The sequence below is a fragment of the Aquarana catesbeiana genome, linkage group LG03, assembly GCF_042186555.1.
Source record: "Aquarana catesbeiana isolate 2022-GZ linkage group LG03, ASM4218655v1, whole genome shotgun sequence".
In the NCBI taxonomy this organism is placed as follows: domain Eukaryota; kingdom Metazoa; phylum Chordata; class Amphibia; order Anura; family Ranidae; genus Aquarana; species Aquarana catesbeiana.
The window spans coordinates 77,242,321-77,259,976 of record NC_133326.1 but is presented as its reverse complement, the minus strand read 5'-3'; the positions used below and the strand labels follow the sequence as shown (position 1 = coordinate 77,259,976).

Here is a 17,656-nt window from a genome sequence, read left to right as displayed (position 1 = left end):
CCAATACCCAGTTAGGATCATTAGGTCCCATCCTTTCTCAACCCTTCCAGCGTCCTTGTTCTCCTTGCAGTCACCCCTCCTTTTTTTACAGCTATCACCTTTGTCTCAGCATCCTCCACTATAGATTTGGAGACGGGCATAGTGATACTGGTCCAGAGTTAGACCTATCATGTGATGGTGCCTGCATAGTTCCAGGTCCAACACCACTTGGTATAGCCAGAGCCATGTCTGTAAAAGGAGCATTCTTCCCACTGTCCACCACCAACGGAGGGGCAATTTCCCAAAGACCACCAATGGACTACTTTTAGCAGGGGTTCCCTGGGACCTGACAATGATTGCAAGGGTTCCTTTGGGGTAAAAAGGTTGAGAAAGGCTGCCTTAAATAGTTGTGTCCATGTCAATAAACTGGAGAGGTAAGGACATCCAATAACATCTAACCAATGTGCTTTTTTTCAGAAAACCAAACAAGTGTGCCAAGTGTTTTTAAAGATTATTTGGGAATGCTCGAGTTTTCACCAGATGAAGAAACAAAGCTTATAGCCAGTCTTATCCTGGGTATGTGAAATCATTATTTTGTTCCAATATCAATAGAAAGGTCTCAAATCAATGTCAAATAAACAGAGCTTATTATTTCTACTAAAGCATTGCAACAAATAATGTAATAGTGTTTAAATAGAACCATAGGCAAAACTTTTTTTTTCATTTTCGATAGAGCAAGGGAGGGTTATAACCCCTGTCAGATTTTTTTTTCCAAACAAAGTTTATAAAAAAAAAATATTTTTTTTTTCTCATACAATTCAAAAACATCTCAGACATATGACTGATTTTAAACAAGGATCAGCATGAACACCAGTGCATGTACAACAAAATATGGAGCGAATATAACTGCTAATGCATAGAAATTTTTAAAACATGAAAACAGTGAATATTGATCAGCTACTTGCTAGTATCAGATATCTGGGGAAGTCCCAGCATGTAAATAGAAAAGGTATTTGAAAGATCTGAAAAAATAAAAAGACATCTGTCTCAGGGAGGAGGGTGTGGTCGGTGAACAGTAAGTAGAAAGAAAAAGATTGGAAACTATGACCAACAGGGCCCTCCTGTGTCAAAATGTTTTTCGCCATCTGTGTCCCGTTGCGGAGATTTTCCCTTCACTTCCTTTCCCATAACCAAAACAGAAAGTGAGAGGAAATCCCTGCAAATTAAGAGAATTTCCTGGGGACCCTCTAGTCACCAGAACTAGTGTCCCCATTGGAATATTTGCCGTTTGGGATAACCCAAAATTTGGGATTTTCTTTACTTTCACTTTTAATGATAATAGTAAACAGGACAAATAGAGAGGATAAATCTCCTTGATGGGGGCAATAAAAACTGACAGGTGTTCTAATCCTTCTCTACTCTATCCAAAACTAATAAAAAAAGTTTTGCCTTTAGTTATACTTTAATGTCTAGCTTAGGTTGATCTAAGACTACAAGAATGAACCACACAAAGCTAGCTGGGCTTGGGCTTGACCCTTAGACTATATTTAAAACATTTGGCTAAAAAAAAATCAGCAAATCATACAGATATTAATACCCTTATTAGTCTCCTCAATCAATCTTCCAGAATATATTGGGGCAGGGCTCGAGTCCTGCGGGAGCACATGGGAACCACGTTCCTGTTCTTTTTCATTAGATCCCTCCTGCACGGTGCCGACTCACCCCCCCCCCCCCCCAGCCAAGTGGATGTGCTACAGGAAAAGACTAAGCTCCGCTGATGCCCATATCGTGAGTACAAGCTACCCCCCTCTCTGCCCGGCTCCTCTCTGCTCTGAACGGCGTTCCCTCTGACCATGCTAGGCTATCTGGTGTCCTTTCTGACACTGTCCTCTGCCCTCTACTCCTCTCCTGACCCTGTGTTGGAGCGTCTCCTCTCCCTGAACCTCCCATCTACCCTGCTCCCCCTCATCCGTTTCTGATCTACCCTTCAGAACCCTGCCCCCCTCACTGTTCACCCTGCCCCCACCCCATAGAACCCTATCCCCCCACTGTTCACCCTGCCCCCACCCAAAGAACCCTGCCCCCTCACTCTTCACCCTGCCCCCACCCCATAGAACCCGCCCCCTCACTGTTCGCCCTGCCCCCACCCCATAGAACCCAGAACCCCTCACTGTTCACCATGCCCCTATCCCATAGAACCCTACAGCCCTCACTGTTCACCCTGCCCCCACACCATAGAACACTGCACCGCTCACTTTTCACCCTGCCCCTACCCCATAGAAACCTGCCCCCTCACTGTTCACGCTGCCCCCACCCTATAGAACTTTGCACCCCTCACCCTGCCCCCACACCATAGAACACTGCACCCTTCACTTTTCACTTTACCCCCACCCCATAGAACACTGCACCCTTCACTTTTCGCCCCCTGCCCCCACCCACAAAACCCTGCACCCCACACCCTGCCCCCACCCCCCCATAGAAAACTGCACCCCTCACTTTTCACCCTGCCCCCACCCCATAGAACCCTGCACCCCTCACCCAACCCCCACCCCATAGAACACTGGATCCCTCACTATACACCCTGACCCCACCTCATAGAACACTGTACTCCTCACTATACACCCTGCCCCCACCTCATAGAACCCTGCTTCCCTCACTATGCACCCTGCCCCCACCTCATAGAACCCTGCACCCCTCACTATGAACCCTGCTCCCACCCCACCTCATAGAACCCTGCACCCCTCACTGTACACCCTGCCCCCACCCCATAGAACACTGGACCCCTCACTATATACCCTGCCTCCACCTCATAGAACACTGTACTCCTCACTATACACCCTGCCCCCACCTCATAGAACCCTGAACCCCTCACTATACACCTTGCCCCACCTCATAGAACCCTGAACCCCTCACTATGAACCCTGCTCCCACCTCACCTCTTAGAACCCTGCACCCCTCACTATACACCCTGCCCTCACCTCATAGAACCATGCACCCCGCCCCACCTCATAGGACACTGCACCTCTCACTATACACCCTGCCCCCACCTCATAGAGAACTTATCGCTCTGTGCTATCTGCTGTGTCCTTACTCTCTGACCCAAACTCTTGTAGTAGGTCTGTAGTCTCTTGTAGCATGTCCGCACACTATCTGACCATCTCCTGTACCATGTCTACACACTCTCTGACCATCTCTTGTAGCATGTCTGCACACTCTCTGACCATCTCTTGTAGCATGTCCGCACACTCTCTGACCGTCTCCTGTATCATGTCCGCACACTCTCTGACTATCTCTTGTAACATGTCCGCACACTCTCTGACCATCTCTTGTAGCATGTCCGCACACTCTCAGACCATCTCCCGTTTAATGTCTGCACACTCTCTGACCATCTTTTGTAGCATGTCTGCACACTCACTGACCAGTTCTTGTATCATGTCCGCACACTCTCTGAGCATCTCTTGTAGCATGTCTGCACACTCTCTGACTATCTCTTGTAGAATGTCTGCACACTCTCTGACCAGCTCTTGTAGCATGTCCACACACTCTCTGACCATCTCCTGTAGTATGTCTGCACACTCTCTGACCATCTCCTGTATCATGTCTGCACACTCTCTGACCATCTCCTGTATCATGTCTGCACACTCTCTGACCATCACCTGTATCATGTCCGCACAATCTCTGACCATCTCTTGTATCATGTCCACACACACTCTCTGACCCCCTCTTGTAGCGTGTCCACGCAGTCTCTGACCATCTCTTGTATCATGTCCGCACACTCTCTGACCATCTTATAGCGTGTCCACACACTCTCTGACCATCTTCTGTATCATGTCCGCACACTCTCTGACCATCTCTTATAGCGTATCCGCACACTCTCTGGCCATCTCTTGTAGCATGTCCGCACACTCTCTGACCATTTCTTGTAGCATGTCCGCACACTCTCTGACCATCTCCTGTATCATGTCTGCACACTCTCTGACCATCTCCTGTATCATGTCTGCACACTCTCTGACCATCACCTGTATCATGTCCGCACAATCTCTGACCATCTCTTGTATCATGTCCACACACACTCTCTGACCCCCTCTTGTAGCGTGTCCGCGCAGTCTCTGACCATCTCTTGTATCATGTCCGCACACTCTCTGACCATCTTATAGCGTGTCCACACACTCTCTGACCATCTTTTGTATCATGTCCGCACACTCTCTAACCATCTCTTATAGCGTATCCGCACAATCTCTGGCCATCTCTTGTAGCATGTCCGCACACTCTCTGACCATTTCTTGTAGCATGTCCGCACACTCTCTGACCATCTCCTGTATCATGTCTGCACACTCTCTGACCATCTCTTGTAGCATGTCTTCACACTCACTGACCATCTCTTGTATCATGTCCGCACACTCTCTGACCTCACCTGTATCATGTCCACATGCTCTCTGACCACCTCTTATAGCATGTCCGCACACTCTCTGACCACCTCTTGCAGCATGTCTGCACACTCTCTGACCCTCTCTTGTATCATGTCCGCACACTCTCTGACCATCTTATAGCATGTCCACACACTCTCTGACCATCTTTTGTATCATGTCCACACACTCTCTGACCATCACCTGTATCATCTCCGCACACTCTCTGACCACCTCTTGCAGCATGTCTGCACACTCTCTGACCATCTCTTGTATCATGTCTGCACACTCTCTGACCATCTTATAGCATGTCCACACACACTCTCTGACCATCTTTTGTATCATGTCCGCACACTCTCTGACCATCACCTGTATCATGTCCACACACTCTCTAACCATCTCTTGTATCATGTCCGCACACTCTCTGACCATCTTATAGCATGTCCACACACTCTCTGACCATCTTTTGTATCATGTCCGCACACTCTCTGACCATCACCTGTATCATGTCTGCACACTCTCTGGCCATCTCTTGTAGCATGTCTGCACACTATCTGACCATCTTATAGCATGTCCACACACTCTCTGACCATCTTTTGTATCATGTCCGCACACTCTCTGACCATCACCTGTATCATGTCCGCACACTCTCTGGCCCTCTCTTGTAGCATGTCTGCACACTATCTGACCATCTCCTGTATCATGTCTGCACACTCTCTGACCATCACCTGTATCATGCCCGCACACTCTCTGACCACCTCTTATAGTGTGTCCGCACACTCTCTGACCATCTCTTGCAGCATGTCCACACACTCTAACCATCTTGTATCACGTCCGTACACTCTCTGACCATCTTATAGCGTGTCCACACACTCTCTGACCATCTCTTGTAGCGTGTCCGCACACTCTCTGACCATCTCTTGTAGCAGGTCTGCACATGGAGTACGTATTATACTGTATATATATATATATATATATATATATATACACACACCTACACACACTTTTTTTCTTTTTGAGGTGGGGGGGATCTTGGGTGAATTCCAATACTTTTCTTTCCCAGGACTTGACCCCTGGGCAACAGTAGTGGTCAAATGTTGACCATATATAGGCAGATGCAGTCATTGTTTAAATTTCTACCTAGCCTGTTCACTATGAAGACAAGCATGGGCATTATATATCGGAATTATAAAAGGGTAAGGTTGTATCACATGTTCCATAGGCTATCCTCCAGAAAATGTTGAATTTGATAAATATACTTTTATTTTTTTTAATTGCCTGATAACAAAGCTGATTTGTTACTGCTTATACATTGTAATTTTCAATCTATAGGCATGTTCCACAATAACACAAATTATAGATTTAACATTACAGTCCAGTTAATATTCATGCCATACAATACCAGCACCATATCTGATCTAGTGCAGTATATGCAGGCAACAGAAGAATAGGGTGTGGAGGGCTCTTTAATATATCTAACATAGGGCAATGTATAAATACAGAACTGTTTTTCCATCAATGGAGCCCATAGACAAGCATTCTTTGGTGCCCAAAAAAGTATCCCTCTAAAGAGAAAATTTTATATTGAATGTTGTCCAGCTGACTTTTTGATTATATGATCTATACCATATATAGCATTAGAATATATGTTTGTGTATATTTGTAGGGTTGACTTGGGATACATATATGTATTTGAATGCTTTGTTTAAGTGTAATTATTTACTCTATTGTGACAGATCTGAAGCCACGGGGAGTTGTAGTGAATATGATCCCAGGTTTACCCGCTCACATCCTATTTATGTGTGTTAGATTCACTGATTACATTAATGATGCAGACAGAATCAAATCTCTGATGAATGTTTCAATTAATGGCATTAAACAAGTTATTAAGGTAAGGTTAAACCCTTTCAAATTTTACAGAAGCCTGCAAACTTATGTTTCTTAATGGGGAGGGCAAATGTATAGAGTCTTGGTTCTTACAACGTGCATTTTCCCTCTAGAGGGCCTATTCTGACATATAGCTGTGTTATACACTTCATGCCTGTCCAGACCTCTACACTCTGGCAGTCAGCATGTCATACACAGTGGCGGCCCGTGCATTGTGGGCGCACAGGCGCTGCCCCCTCCCTGTCCCTGCTGCCGCCCGGCGTCCTGAAAGCATGAATTACAATTGCGGGGATAGGCTGGGGGGGGTGGTGTTTTTGAAGCACCTGATTAGAGCCAAAGTTCTAACAGGCTTCAAAATAGGATGTGCTCGGGGCACAGAGCACTGCGTCCGGAGCCCACCCAGTTGTGTTAAAATTGCAAATGAATATTCGCTACGTAACACTGATCCTCTGGGGGGCGTAGCCAGCCTCCGGTCTGTATGGTAGCAGTGTGAGAGCGCTCCGGCGCCAAAGTTCTCCCAGCGACCGTTCACAGCAACAGAAGTGACCCATCTTCTCCCTAACCACCACCCGCACCTGCCTTACCCTCTCCCCGCTATGTGTAAGCGAGGTAACTCCCCCGCTCCAGGCCGCAAAATTGCTTTCTACCTGCCGGCCAGGAGCAGGCTGCAATAAAATGGCGGCGGCCCACTCCACAAGAGACACACAGGACTTAGGCAGCTGCAGCTGGGAGACACACTTTAGAGCCTCTGCAAGCATCAGACGTGCCCAACACAGCCCAGGCAAGTGGTGAGTCTATCCTACCTGATAGTGGTAGGGGGCGGTAGTGCAGTGCCGCCCCCCCCCAAAAAAAAAAAACATCAGCTGCCACTGGTCATACCAGAGATACCCATCTTTGTACATTTAGCATGTCTGTCCACAATCCACTCAGAACGAGGGATGAGCTTGGTTTCAGTTCAAACTCATGTTTAGCCGAACCTGGAAGGCAGTTATCAGTGCTGGCCAATAAGCTGCAGATGGGGGGATTCCCCGTCCCACAGCTGCACATATACAAAGGAACATGGTTGCTTGTGACATCATTGACCTAATATGAGCACAAAGCCATATTAAGTCAATAGCGCTTTAATCTAATATAGCCATATGGCCATATTGGGTCAATGATGTCACAAGCATCCTCGCTCCTTTGTGTGCATCCAGCTGCGAGGTAGGGAATCCCCGCAGCTCATTGGCCTGGAACTGAAAGCTGCCTTCCAGGGACCAAACCCAAGTGCATCCCTCCTCAGAACATCCACAGAAAAGTATGAGACAAAAGGAACTCACCACCAAATTAACCTGACCACCAGGTGTGCTCATACAACAGAGGTTTTTAAATGGGAAATATGCGGTGTAGCATATTTTAAATGTATATATTACACAAATGTAAAAGAGAATACAAAAATATACTGTAAATTCAATTTATAAAGTACTACCACTCTCCACCATTTATTAACAATTACAACATTGTCATAACACCACCATTAGTCTGGACCATTCCCATCATGTTACCCGTGGCTATTTAATTAGAGCAGACACCTGAATCATAGATAAGGTGAAATAATTACTTAGCTCTTCATTTCTCCAAGAATATGGAAGTGAAGCCAAACTGAACTCCACCCTAATAATAGAGTTATAGAACCTGTCCTCTAGTACCACCTTATCACTCCTAGCACTAGAGGATCCACAAAAGGAGCTTGGCTTCCAGTGGGAGTTGGACCACTGCCCACAGAACATGGCATGTCTTTGCAGACTTCAAATCATTGCAATAAAATAAATGACTCATAATGGAACAGGAGAACTCCCCCTGTTGTATTTTTTATTGAATGTATACTAAAATCTTATAATATAACCAACAGTGGCTGTGAATTTATTACATATTACATATACATTTCCTTACTTTATGGCTTATGTATTTGTTTTACTTAGGAACATGCAGATGATTTTGAAATGCTGTCCTTCTGGCTGTCCAATGTACATCATTTCCTTAACTGTTTGAAGCAATACAGTGGAGAAGAGGTAGGTAGTTTCTCAAACCTACTGTATATTCTGAAAATCTAAGTGTATGAAGAGTAATGTGGTTTCAGACGACCCCCTTCTCTTTGTATAGTTCAGTGCTCCTATCTCAGCTCAACTGTTACTTTCTAGACACCTGCCTTTGTCACAGGGGACTTGCACGTTTCATGTCTACTTTTACTTCTTTTCAGAGACTTAAATTACTTTGCAGAGGACAAAGTCAATGTGATATTAAACCCTCATTTTTTAAATTTATCTTTCTTGTCAATAACATTAACCAATAAGTCTTAACTGATGTTTGAAAGCTCTTCCCTTTGTTATAATTTTTTTGTCGTTTGTGAAGCACTTCGCCTGTCTTCCTTTATAAGGTGCCTACTATCCCACAATGATGAGTGCACATGCGCAGGCATCCCAGCATCTGAGGGCACTGCAGCTCCACCTCTGCTCTGCCTTCTCACAGATATCATTTTTTTTTTTAATTTTTATTTATTGACATTTTCAATAAAATACAGCAGTACAACATGTACCAAAACCCCCCCCCCCCCCCCCTCACAGATATCATTGGCAGAGGCTGCGGCTACAGCACCAGAAACTCCGCCTCCAATGTGCACTGATTAACAGCAGCCCTGGGGACGGTAGCAACAGCTCCACCTCTGCATTGAATCCTCTCTAAGGCTGGCAGGCAGAAAAGGGGCATGTCAGAGGCGGGCAATGGGCATGCCTGGGAGGCAGAGCAGAGAGGTGTAACAATTGAGCATGAAGAACTCATGCGCACCAGCACAAAGCCTGTTGGTACATGTAATCCCAAAAGCTGGGTCACGCAATACGCAGGAACACACTCCCCAGGTGGAAGTTATTTCAATTCAGTGCCATAATCATAGAAGATGCAGCCCATAAAACATAGAAATATGTCATGTTAGGCACATTATTTAAAAAAAACATAATCATGGATTGAAGCTTAGTGTATCTAATAGATATATTTAACCCCTTCCTGTCTGCCCTGGTGCTCCCTTTAAAAAATTTTAACACCCAGGGAGGTGGGAAGGATCGGCGATCATGTGACCACTGCGATTGGCTGTCACAGTGGTCACATAATGGGAAGCCGGCCCCTCCAGCTACCAATTTTTTCCCAAGACAGATAGCCGTTTTTGGCTCCCAACACACAAACATTGCCCGCCAGGCGACACATATATGCATTGTGTGGGTGTTAAAGCCCAGCTTTTTTTCTGCCACATATATGGGTTACTGGGGCGTAAAAGGGTTAATGTAAATTTTTATGAGGCTTTAGAAACAATTTAAAGCAAATTGAATTAAACCTTTCATTGTAATGCAGGTCATTATGTTTACCAAAATTAAATTCTTGCGCTAAAGTGTCCAATAAATATACATCACCAACTTAATTATGCTAAAAAAAGAGAATAATGGTCAAACTGATCACAAACTGTTGACAGCAGCACGCACGATATCACCTCAACCAATAGATAGAATTAAACAAACAAAATGTGTTGCACGGCCATTTTCAAAGAAAACAATTCATATAGTGCAAAGAAAAAATCTTAAAAAATCATAAAAACATACATGTGTGTGTGTGTATATATATATATATATATATATATATATAATGAAATAGTGTTATCTATAAAAAGTCCCAAATTCATAAAAATATCCAAACAAATCTAAAATCCATCCATTGAAGGCTTATTTTCCATCCATCCATCCATCCATCAATCCATTCATTCAGTGGGCTCATTGTGGGACAGGAGGAGATCATCCATCTTGGGATTTTTCCCGAAAATGCGGTCAGATCTCCTATATTTTTAGGTCTGAGGGTCTGGTAAATGGCATTAAGTTATATGGTGGCGTGCACAGCGGTAAAGAGTCCTTTAAACACAGGACCATTTGGGTTGATTTTAGGTAATTTATGCTGCCTATATATTTGGTAAGAACTTTTTCAAAAATAGTTTTTAACCTGCTTACTATTAATCTCACACCTTCCTTAAAAAGTAACTCCAGCCAATACATTTGTGTTTAATTTCTCGTAGATTGGCGAAGAGTGGGAACCTCTGTCAGTTTTCTTCTCACTTCCTGTGCCTGTACATTATTGTTACTGGGCCAGTAATAGAAGGAAATGTTACAACAAAGGCAGAGACAATAAAAAAACTGACAGGGGTCTAGTCTATCCCCACTCTACTGTTTTCTACTTTTTTTCCTTTAATTTCCTGTCCTTGCAACACGTTGTCACTGGGACTTGAAATAAGGGGGATCTCCCCTACAGGGCCACAGAGCAGTAAAACCCGACAGAGGTTCTAACCCTTCACCACTCTATTCAAAAACGGAAAAAAAAAATGAAAAAGTTGGGATGGTGATACACTTTAACCACTTACCGCCAAATCACGTACCTGGTACGTCATTTGAATTCAAGTGGTTGTACTGGGCCGATGCAGGCATCACCTTTTTTTTTTTCTACACACACAAACCTACACAGGTTGAACTGGATGGACTGTTGTCTTTATTCAACTTTACCAACTATGTAACTATGTAACCTCGGTACTGTTTTTTAGAGCCGACAGTCAGCTCCCTTGTAATATATAAACAAAACAACTATACCGCGTTGTCTCTTTCAAATTGTTAGGTAGCAGCCAGCACAGCAAAGGATCAATTGCAAAATGAAAAGTGTGGAAAAATAAGTGCAGCGCTTATAAATTGTTTCAAACTGAGGCTAAAAATTTGTGCCAAGTTTACACTGTATGTGATCCACTTGGGTGGTGAGAAAACCAAAATGTGATGACAAACACATTGATTACTATATGCAAGAGTTAAATGCTGAAAGCACAATCTTAAAATTACATTATTCTCTCAATGTGATGTATAAATAATATGACTCTAATGAGTAAGACAATTGGATGAAACCAATAAAATAAGTGAACAGTATAACAGTGAAGTGAATGTCCAAAAAGGATTCAAAATCCATCAAGGAATAAACATTGGGACTTAAAGTGAAGATTGTGCAGAGAAATTGCTGATGATCCACCACCAATAAGTAAAAGGTTTACCAGAACGATTGAACTCAAACAGGCATACGCCTAATGAGTCAATCAAACTTGTGTAATGCACCAGGGGATAACAGCCTCGGCAAACACGACCTCCAGTTTGGGAGTAAACTCCAGTGGTCCCTCCCAATGACACTCCAAATGGGTAGCCCACAATGTTTTTTTTTTTGTAAAAGGGGAGCCAGAAGAATAGTTTATCCCGTATGGTATGGTTATGAGGAAAGAAAGAAAAGGGGCACATAGTGTAATTCTATTTTAAGAAGAAAGTGTATTTATTGTATAAAAGAAACACTCACATTTGTGGAGATAAAAAAGCACTTGTTATAAAATATGATATGATGCAGTGGCATCAGCAAAGCCCATCCCGATGCGTTTCGTCTCATAAGACATCATCTGTCACCTCTTAGCACCTACCTAGGTAGAGGGTGCTACATTTATATATACTGTGATTCTGTACTTGCCAAATATGCTGCAGAAATCTCCCTACACTGAGTCTGTGTGCATCCATTTTAACTTTGGGCAGCTGAAGCTGCTGCCTGTTCATTTCCTGGATTTACACACACACACAGAGGCATACCTCCAGTTTTGCAGCCCTGCAGCTTTCATTGGCCCTGTTATGACTCACCCCCCTCACTTCCTGGCAAACTCTCACTAGAGTGAGTGAGAGAGAGAGCTGCGCAAGATGTCATAAGCCTAGGCTTTTTACCAGACAAGAAACAGGAAGTGGGCTGTATAACCACTTAAGGACTAGCCTCGTTTTGGATTTTAGGTGTTTACAGGTTTTTTTGCTAGAAAATTACTTAGAACCCCCAAACATTATATATTGTTTTTTTTCTAACACCCTAGAGAATAAAATGGCGGTCATTGAAATACTTTTTTTTGCACCGTATTTGCGCAGCGGTCTTATAAGCGCACTTTTTTTGGAAAAAAATCACTTTTTTGAATAAAAAAATAAGACAACAGTAAAGTTAGCTCAATTTTTTTTTCAATATTATGAAATATAATGTTACGCCAAGTAAATTCATACCCAACATGTCACGCTTCAAAATTGCGCCCGCTCGTGGAATGGCGTCAAACTTTTACCCTTAAAAATCTCCATAGGCGATGTTTAAAAAACTCTACAGGTTGCATGTTTTGCGCTACAGAGGAGGAAGAATTATTGCTCTCGCTCTACCGGTCGCGGCGATACCTCACATGTGTGGTTTGACCACCGTTTTCATATGCGGGCGCTACTCACGTATGCGTTCGCTTCTGCGCGTGAGCTCGTCGGGACAGGGTGCTTTAAAAAAATTTTTTTTTTATTTTCTTATTAATTTTACTTTATTATATTTATTTTTGCACTGTTTTTTTTAAAAAAAAAATTTGGATCACTTTTATTCCTATTACAAGGAATGTAAACATCCCTTGTAATAGAAAAAAGCATGACAGGTCCTCTTAAATATGAGATCTGGGGTGAAAAAGTCCTCAGATCTCATATTTGGACTAAAATGCAAAAAAAAAAAAAAAAAAGTCGTTTGAAAAAATGACAAAAAAAAAAATATGCCTTTAAGACACATGGGCGGAGCTGACGTCATGACGTCGATTCCGCCCTCCTATGGTATGGAGACGGGTGGTGGCCATCTTAGCCTCACTCGTCTCCTTACCTCAGCAGTGACAGGTCCCAATCTCCTCCGCCGCTACCGACGGCTTCGGTAAGCGGCGGAGGCCGCGGGAGAGCGGCGGGAGGGGGGTGGCACCTCTCCCGCCGCCGATAACGGTGATCTCACGGCGAACCCGCCGCAGAGGCCACCATTATCGTACACAGAACCGGCTCCTGTAAAGATGGATACCTCGGTTGTGGCAGCAGCTGCTGCCGTTACCGAGATATCCATCTTCAAATATGTACAGGAGCGGGTCGGTAAGTGGATAAGGTATTTACTGGCAGATTTTTTTTTTAAACTATCCAAAGTTAAAACAACAAGGGCAGAAGGTTTAATAGATGGAAAGTTGAACAAATGACTGAAGTCCTCTTTAAGTGTAAGAGCTGAACACTAAAGGAGTAGAGAATGCTTGAAGCTATGCTAATACCCAATCAAGTAGTTTTGCTACTTTTGAAATTTTTAGTGTTGATGAACCAGGTTTGTCTTGTGCTTTCCGTGGGATTTACTTAATATGTAAAAGAGACACATAATTAACAGTGCCAAAGTTCTCATGTTCATAATTCAATACTAAAAAGATGTGACAGTGTAAGACACTGGAAGAAAACTGGACTTTAAGGTAAACTCTTTAAAGCCGAACTCCAGTGGAAACTAACATTCACTGTAGTAGTCGGCACACAACATTGATAACCATGATTTTCCCTCTCCTGTGTGGAGCAGTATCCCCTCTGCACCACAGGGGGTTGCTTGTTCAGCACTGCCATCATAGAACGCCTTGTATGTTTTTGAATGAATACTTGAATGAAGGCTTTGAATGAAGGGGTTCTCTGCTTGTACAAGGTGGATAAGAGGTGACATTATTATCTCAACCTTTTCCAATCAAAGAATGCCTTGTATTCATTAAAAAGTACAAGACATTGTGTGAATGGCGACAGTTCTAAGGGAGCAACCTGTGGTCAGTGTGCAGAGGAGAAGTCACTCAGCACAAGACCCAGAAGATTGCAGCTACTGCTGCAGTGGCACCAACTACTACAGTGATTGCCAGCTTTGTCAGAGGCCCTCAGGTATGAGATATACATCCTTACAATGTTCCAAGCGTGACCAATATAAGTATGCAAGAAAGATCATACCTAGAGTTCAGCTTTAGGCCTTCCACCAAATGTATTTTCACTTATACATACACATGTAGGTGGACGCTTTGCTATAGGGTTTCTGTGAGAAGAACGTAACACTACTGAGAGTGAAGCTTAATATCCGAATTTTCAATCACTGACACTTGTCACTATGCTTTCTGTTCACTCTGTAATCTCTGCTAATAATGCTCATGTGGTTCCATTTTGCAGGAGTTCATGAAGTACAATGTGCCACTTCAGAATAAGAACTGTCTAAAGAATTTTGATTTATCTGAATATAGGCAGATTATTAGTGATCTGGCTATTCGTGTCTACCAACAGTTCATTACAGTGATGGAGAACAATCTCCAGCCAATGATAGGTAAGGCAGCACCTTGAAAGTCTATATCATTTAAAATGGCAAATACTGAGTTTAAAGGGAAATGCTACATATAGGATGTAGTCAAACTGTGTATGGAAGAGAGTGCATTAACCCATAGCAACCAATAAGACTTCACTCTACAGAAGCCAAACCAGTGCAAGGTGGACTGTTACTGATTGCTGTGCTAACATCTGAAAGTTGTATGGCAGGAGAGCTCAGGATGAATGTAGGCATGAAATAATTGCTGATATAATCTGATGGCATTGTCATACTGTGCCCTCAAGGCTCACCTCACCAAGTAGAATTAGGAACCTCCCTTTGCTTTTGGAGTTTTAGCAAACGATCCACTCTGCAAGCACAACAGGAACCAGTAAAGTTCCTTTAGACTGCTCATCATGACCATTGGGGTGCTTGTGAAGACTTATAAAGAATCCACTCTCAAGCACAAGAGGAACTTGTGCAGTCCCTTAGATTGCTCCCCATGGCCATTGAGATGGTAGCTTGGACATCATTTATATGTATTAGTACATGAGCAGAGGATAACCATCTCTCATCAGGTGTGCCTCAGCAATGGTGGCATTGGTGGTAATGATAATATGTATTTTTGTAGTTAAATACTGTCTGATGATGCATTATTGCAGTGCCCGGGATGTTGGAATATGAAAGCCTTCATGGAATATCAGTTGCAAAACCCACAGGATTCCGCAAACGCTCATCTAGCATTGATGACACAGATGCATATACCATGACGTCCATTCTCCAGCAGCTGAGTTATTTTTATACCACCATGTGTCAGCATGGCATGGACCCTGAACTTCAGAAACAAGCTGTGAAGCAACTCTTCTTCTTGATTTCCACTGTCACACTAAATAGCCTTTTCCTGCGTAAGGACATGTGCTCTTGTAGAAAAGGAATGCAGATAAGGTATGGACATTAATCATGTCAAATGAAGAGATAAAGATGTATGCTTGGCTACAGAAAGTTTTAATAACAACAAACTATGATCTTCTTTATGGAGGACACTATGAAAACCTTCATTTTTACTGTACTCATTGTTTATATTTTAATATACTATGCAGAATTTAATGACAAAAATACAACCCTGAGCAACTACGTTAGTTTTTGGAGAAGTCCATATACTGCCAGGAGGCCTCCTTCCCTATACATTGTGCGGGCACATTGAGCACCCAGAAATTTCACATGAAATGCGAGCAATATTTAGTCAAAATATTTCAAGTTCCAGTGTGTTTGGATAGCTATTGGAAGGAAAAGTTCTCACATGTTTACCAAGAGCAAATCATTTTTTTGCACCGGATTGGCACAGATCCTGCAGAGATTTGGGAAAGTGTGGAGCACTACTGGTGCAAATAGTATATTCAGGTTTAGGGAGTGTTAGGAATTCATTTACAGTTAGAATAAGGGTTAAGGTTAGGGGAGGTTTGAGCTAAGGGTTTACCTCACATTGTTTACCTTAATGCATTCTCCTTAAAAAAATATTTAGATATTAGTATCGCCCCCTCACCCCCTCTAATCCTATCACTCGATCCAATACTGTGCCTGTCTGTAGCTGCTCTCTTATCTGCTCCCCACTTGCACAGGCTTGGCTGAGAGCTACAGGAGCCATGGGCTCCCACTGATATGTGAAATCTTGTGATGAGGGAATGTGGGGGGTGTTGAGCCTCACTGTCTGTGTCTATGGATGCAACCAGCATGGCTCAGGATCAAGACCGAAGGTGTGCCATGATAGGAAGCAGCCTTTTATGTTGGCACACTGAGAAGGGGAGGAGCCAGGAGCACCAGCAGGGGACCCAAGAAGAGGATGTTCTGGACTGCTCTGCGCAATTCCATTGCACAGAGCAGATAAGTATAACATGTTTGTTTTTTCGTTTTTAAGAAGACTACAATTACTTTAAACGTGTGCTAAGTTTTAGTGTTGGGGCAAAATGTGCAGTTAAAGCAAGTAAGAAATGTCTCTTTACAGCTGCTTCACAGAAATGTGTGGATAGACCATAACACTTTTATTTCTGAAATGTAATTTTGTGCAAGTATAACCATAAGAAAAATGATCCTGCTGCACATAAGACCAGACATCACAGTTTAACTACATGTACCTTGGATTGTCCTTTTCTAAGTTCTGAGGTCCCCCCTACCCAACCATATTTCTCAAACAGAACATTGAATTGGATAGGGAGTGTGCTAAAGCTCCGAAGTAGGAGCAAAGTAAAGACCCTGATTATCCATTAAAATAAAAGCACTGTTGCCACCAGGAACAACAGACCATCATGCAAACCAGCATTCAAAGATTTCAAGCCTTGCCTTTGGCCAGGCAGTACACATAGAAGTAAAGAGTCTGCACCAAGACATCCAGTTAATTGGGAAAAATTGTTCAGTAACGGCACAAATACTGTGGACAGTGTAAAATTCTTTCATGTGTTTTGCACCTTAGTGGACAAGGGGTTTTGTACTGCCAGTTGTATGTTGCTTTTGCTTTTACTGAATAAGGCAAGCCATGGATGATTCGATTTTATTACCTTCTACCACGGGTGGAAGGAAAGAACGTTGCTCGATTCCCCTATCAACAAAGTCAGTGGTGATGGGGGGATCCCTCCTTCAGCGCTATTGTGTTCTGCCGGCAGGGATCAATTTGGGTACATTTAGCCTGCCCATAGATGAATCGAATCTCAACGGGTTCCTACTCAACTGGCTGAGATTTGATTCATCTATGGCCAGCTTTAGTCTTCCCAATTAACCACACTTCTTCCCAGAAACTTTTTACTACTTTTGTGTAAAGGTGGTGATCCCTCATTGTGGCCAGATCTGGGTAATACCTGGGTATAGAGGAGATGATTTAGCAAATATTAAATGTACATGCAGACACTGTGTTCATTGCTTCACTTTGGTGGTTATTACTGTGTATTGTCAGCGACGAGACCCCTGTATACTATAAACATCAAGCAGGAGCACATACACAGTAAAGCATGCCTTCACTAATATTTGTGAAAAATGATTGTCACTTGGCTTAGCAGTGCACTCATGCTAGCAGTTTTAACCAGGCACGGTTCGTCCGGTTCCTTTGTATAGTGTGAGTGTGCAGAAACTTAGGCATGGTTCAGTTCAACCATGGCCAGTGTGTGTGCACCCTAAAAGTTCCATAT

At 43.2% G+C, this 17,656-nt stretch overlaps 1 protein-coding gene across 2 annotated transcripts in view; it reads left to right on the top strand.

Annotated features, from left to right (window-relative positions):
- The window catches only part of LOC141131445 (unconventional myosin-Vc-like), a 206,199-nt gene that overhangs the window by 177,544 nt on the left and 10,999 nt on the right, over nucleotides 1-17,656 (top strand). For both annotated transcript variants that reach the window (XM_073618725.1, XM_073618724.1), the window contains exons 34-38: nucleotides 457-555; nucleotides 6,122-6,276; nucleotides 8,234-8,323; nucleotides 14,351-14,501; nucleotides 15,143-15,425. In XM_073618725.1, the coding sequence (XP_073474826.1) occupies nucleotides 457-555; nucleotides 6,122-6,276; nucleotides 8,234-8,323; nucleotides 14,351-14,501; nucleotides 15,143-15,425 (778 nt within the window). The remainder of the gene's footprint in view (nucleotides 1-456; nucleotides 556-6,121; nucleotides 6,277-8,233; nucleotides 8,324-14,350; nucleotides 14,502-15,142; nucleotides 15,426-17,656) is intronic.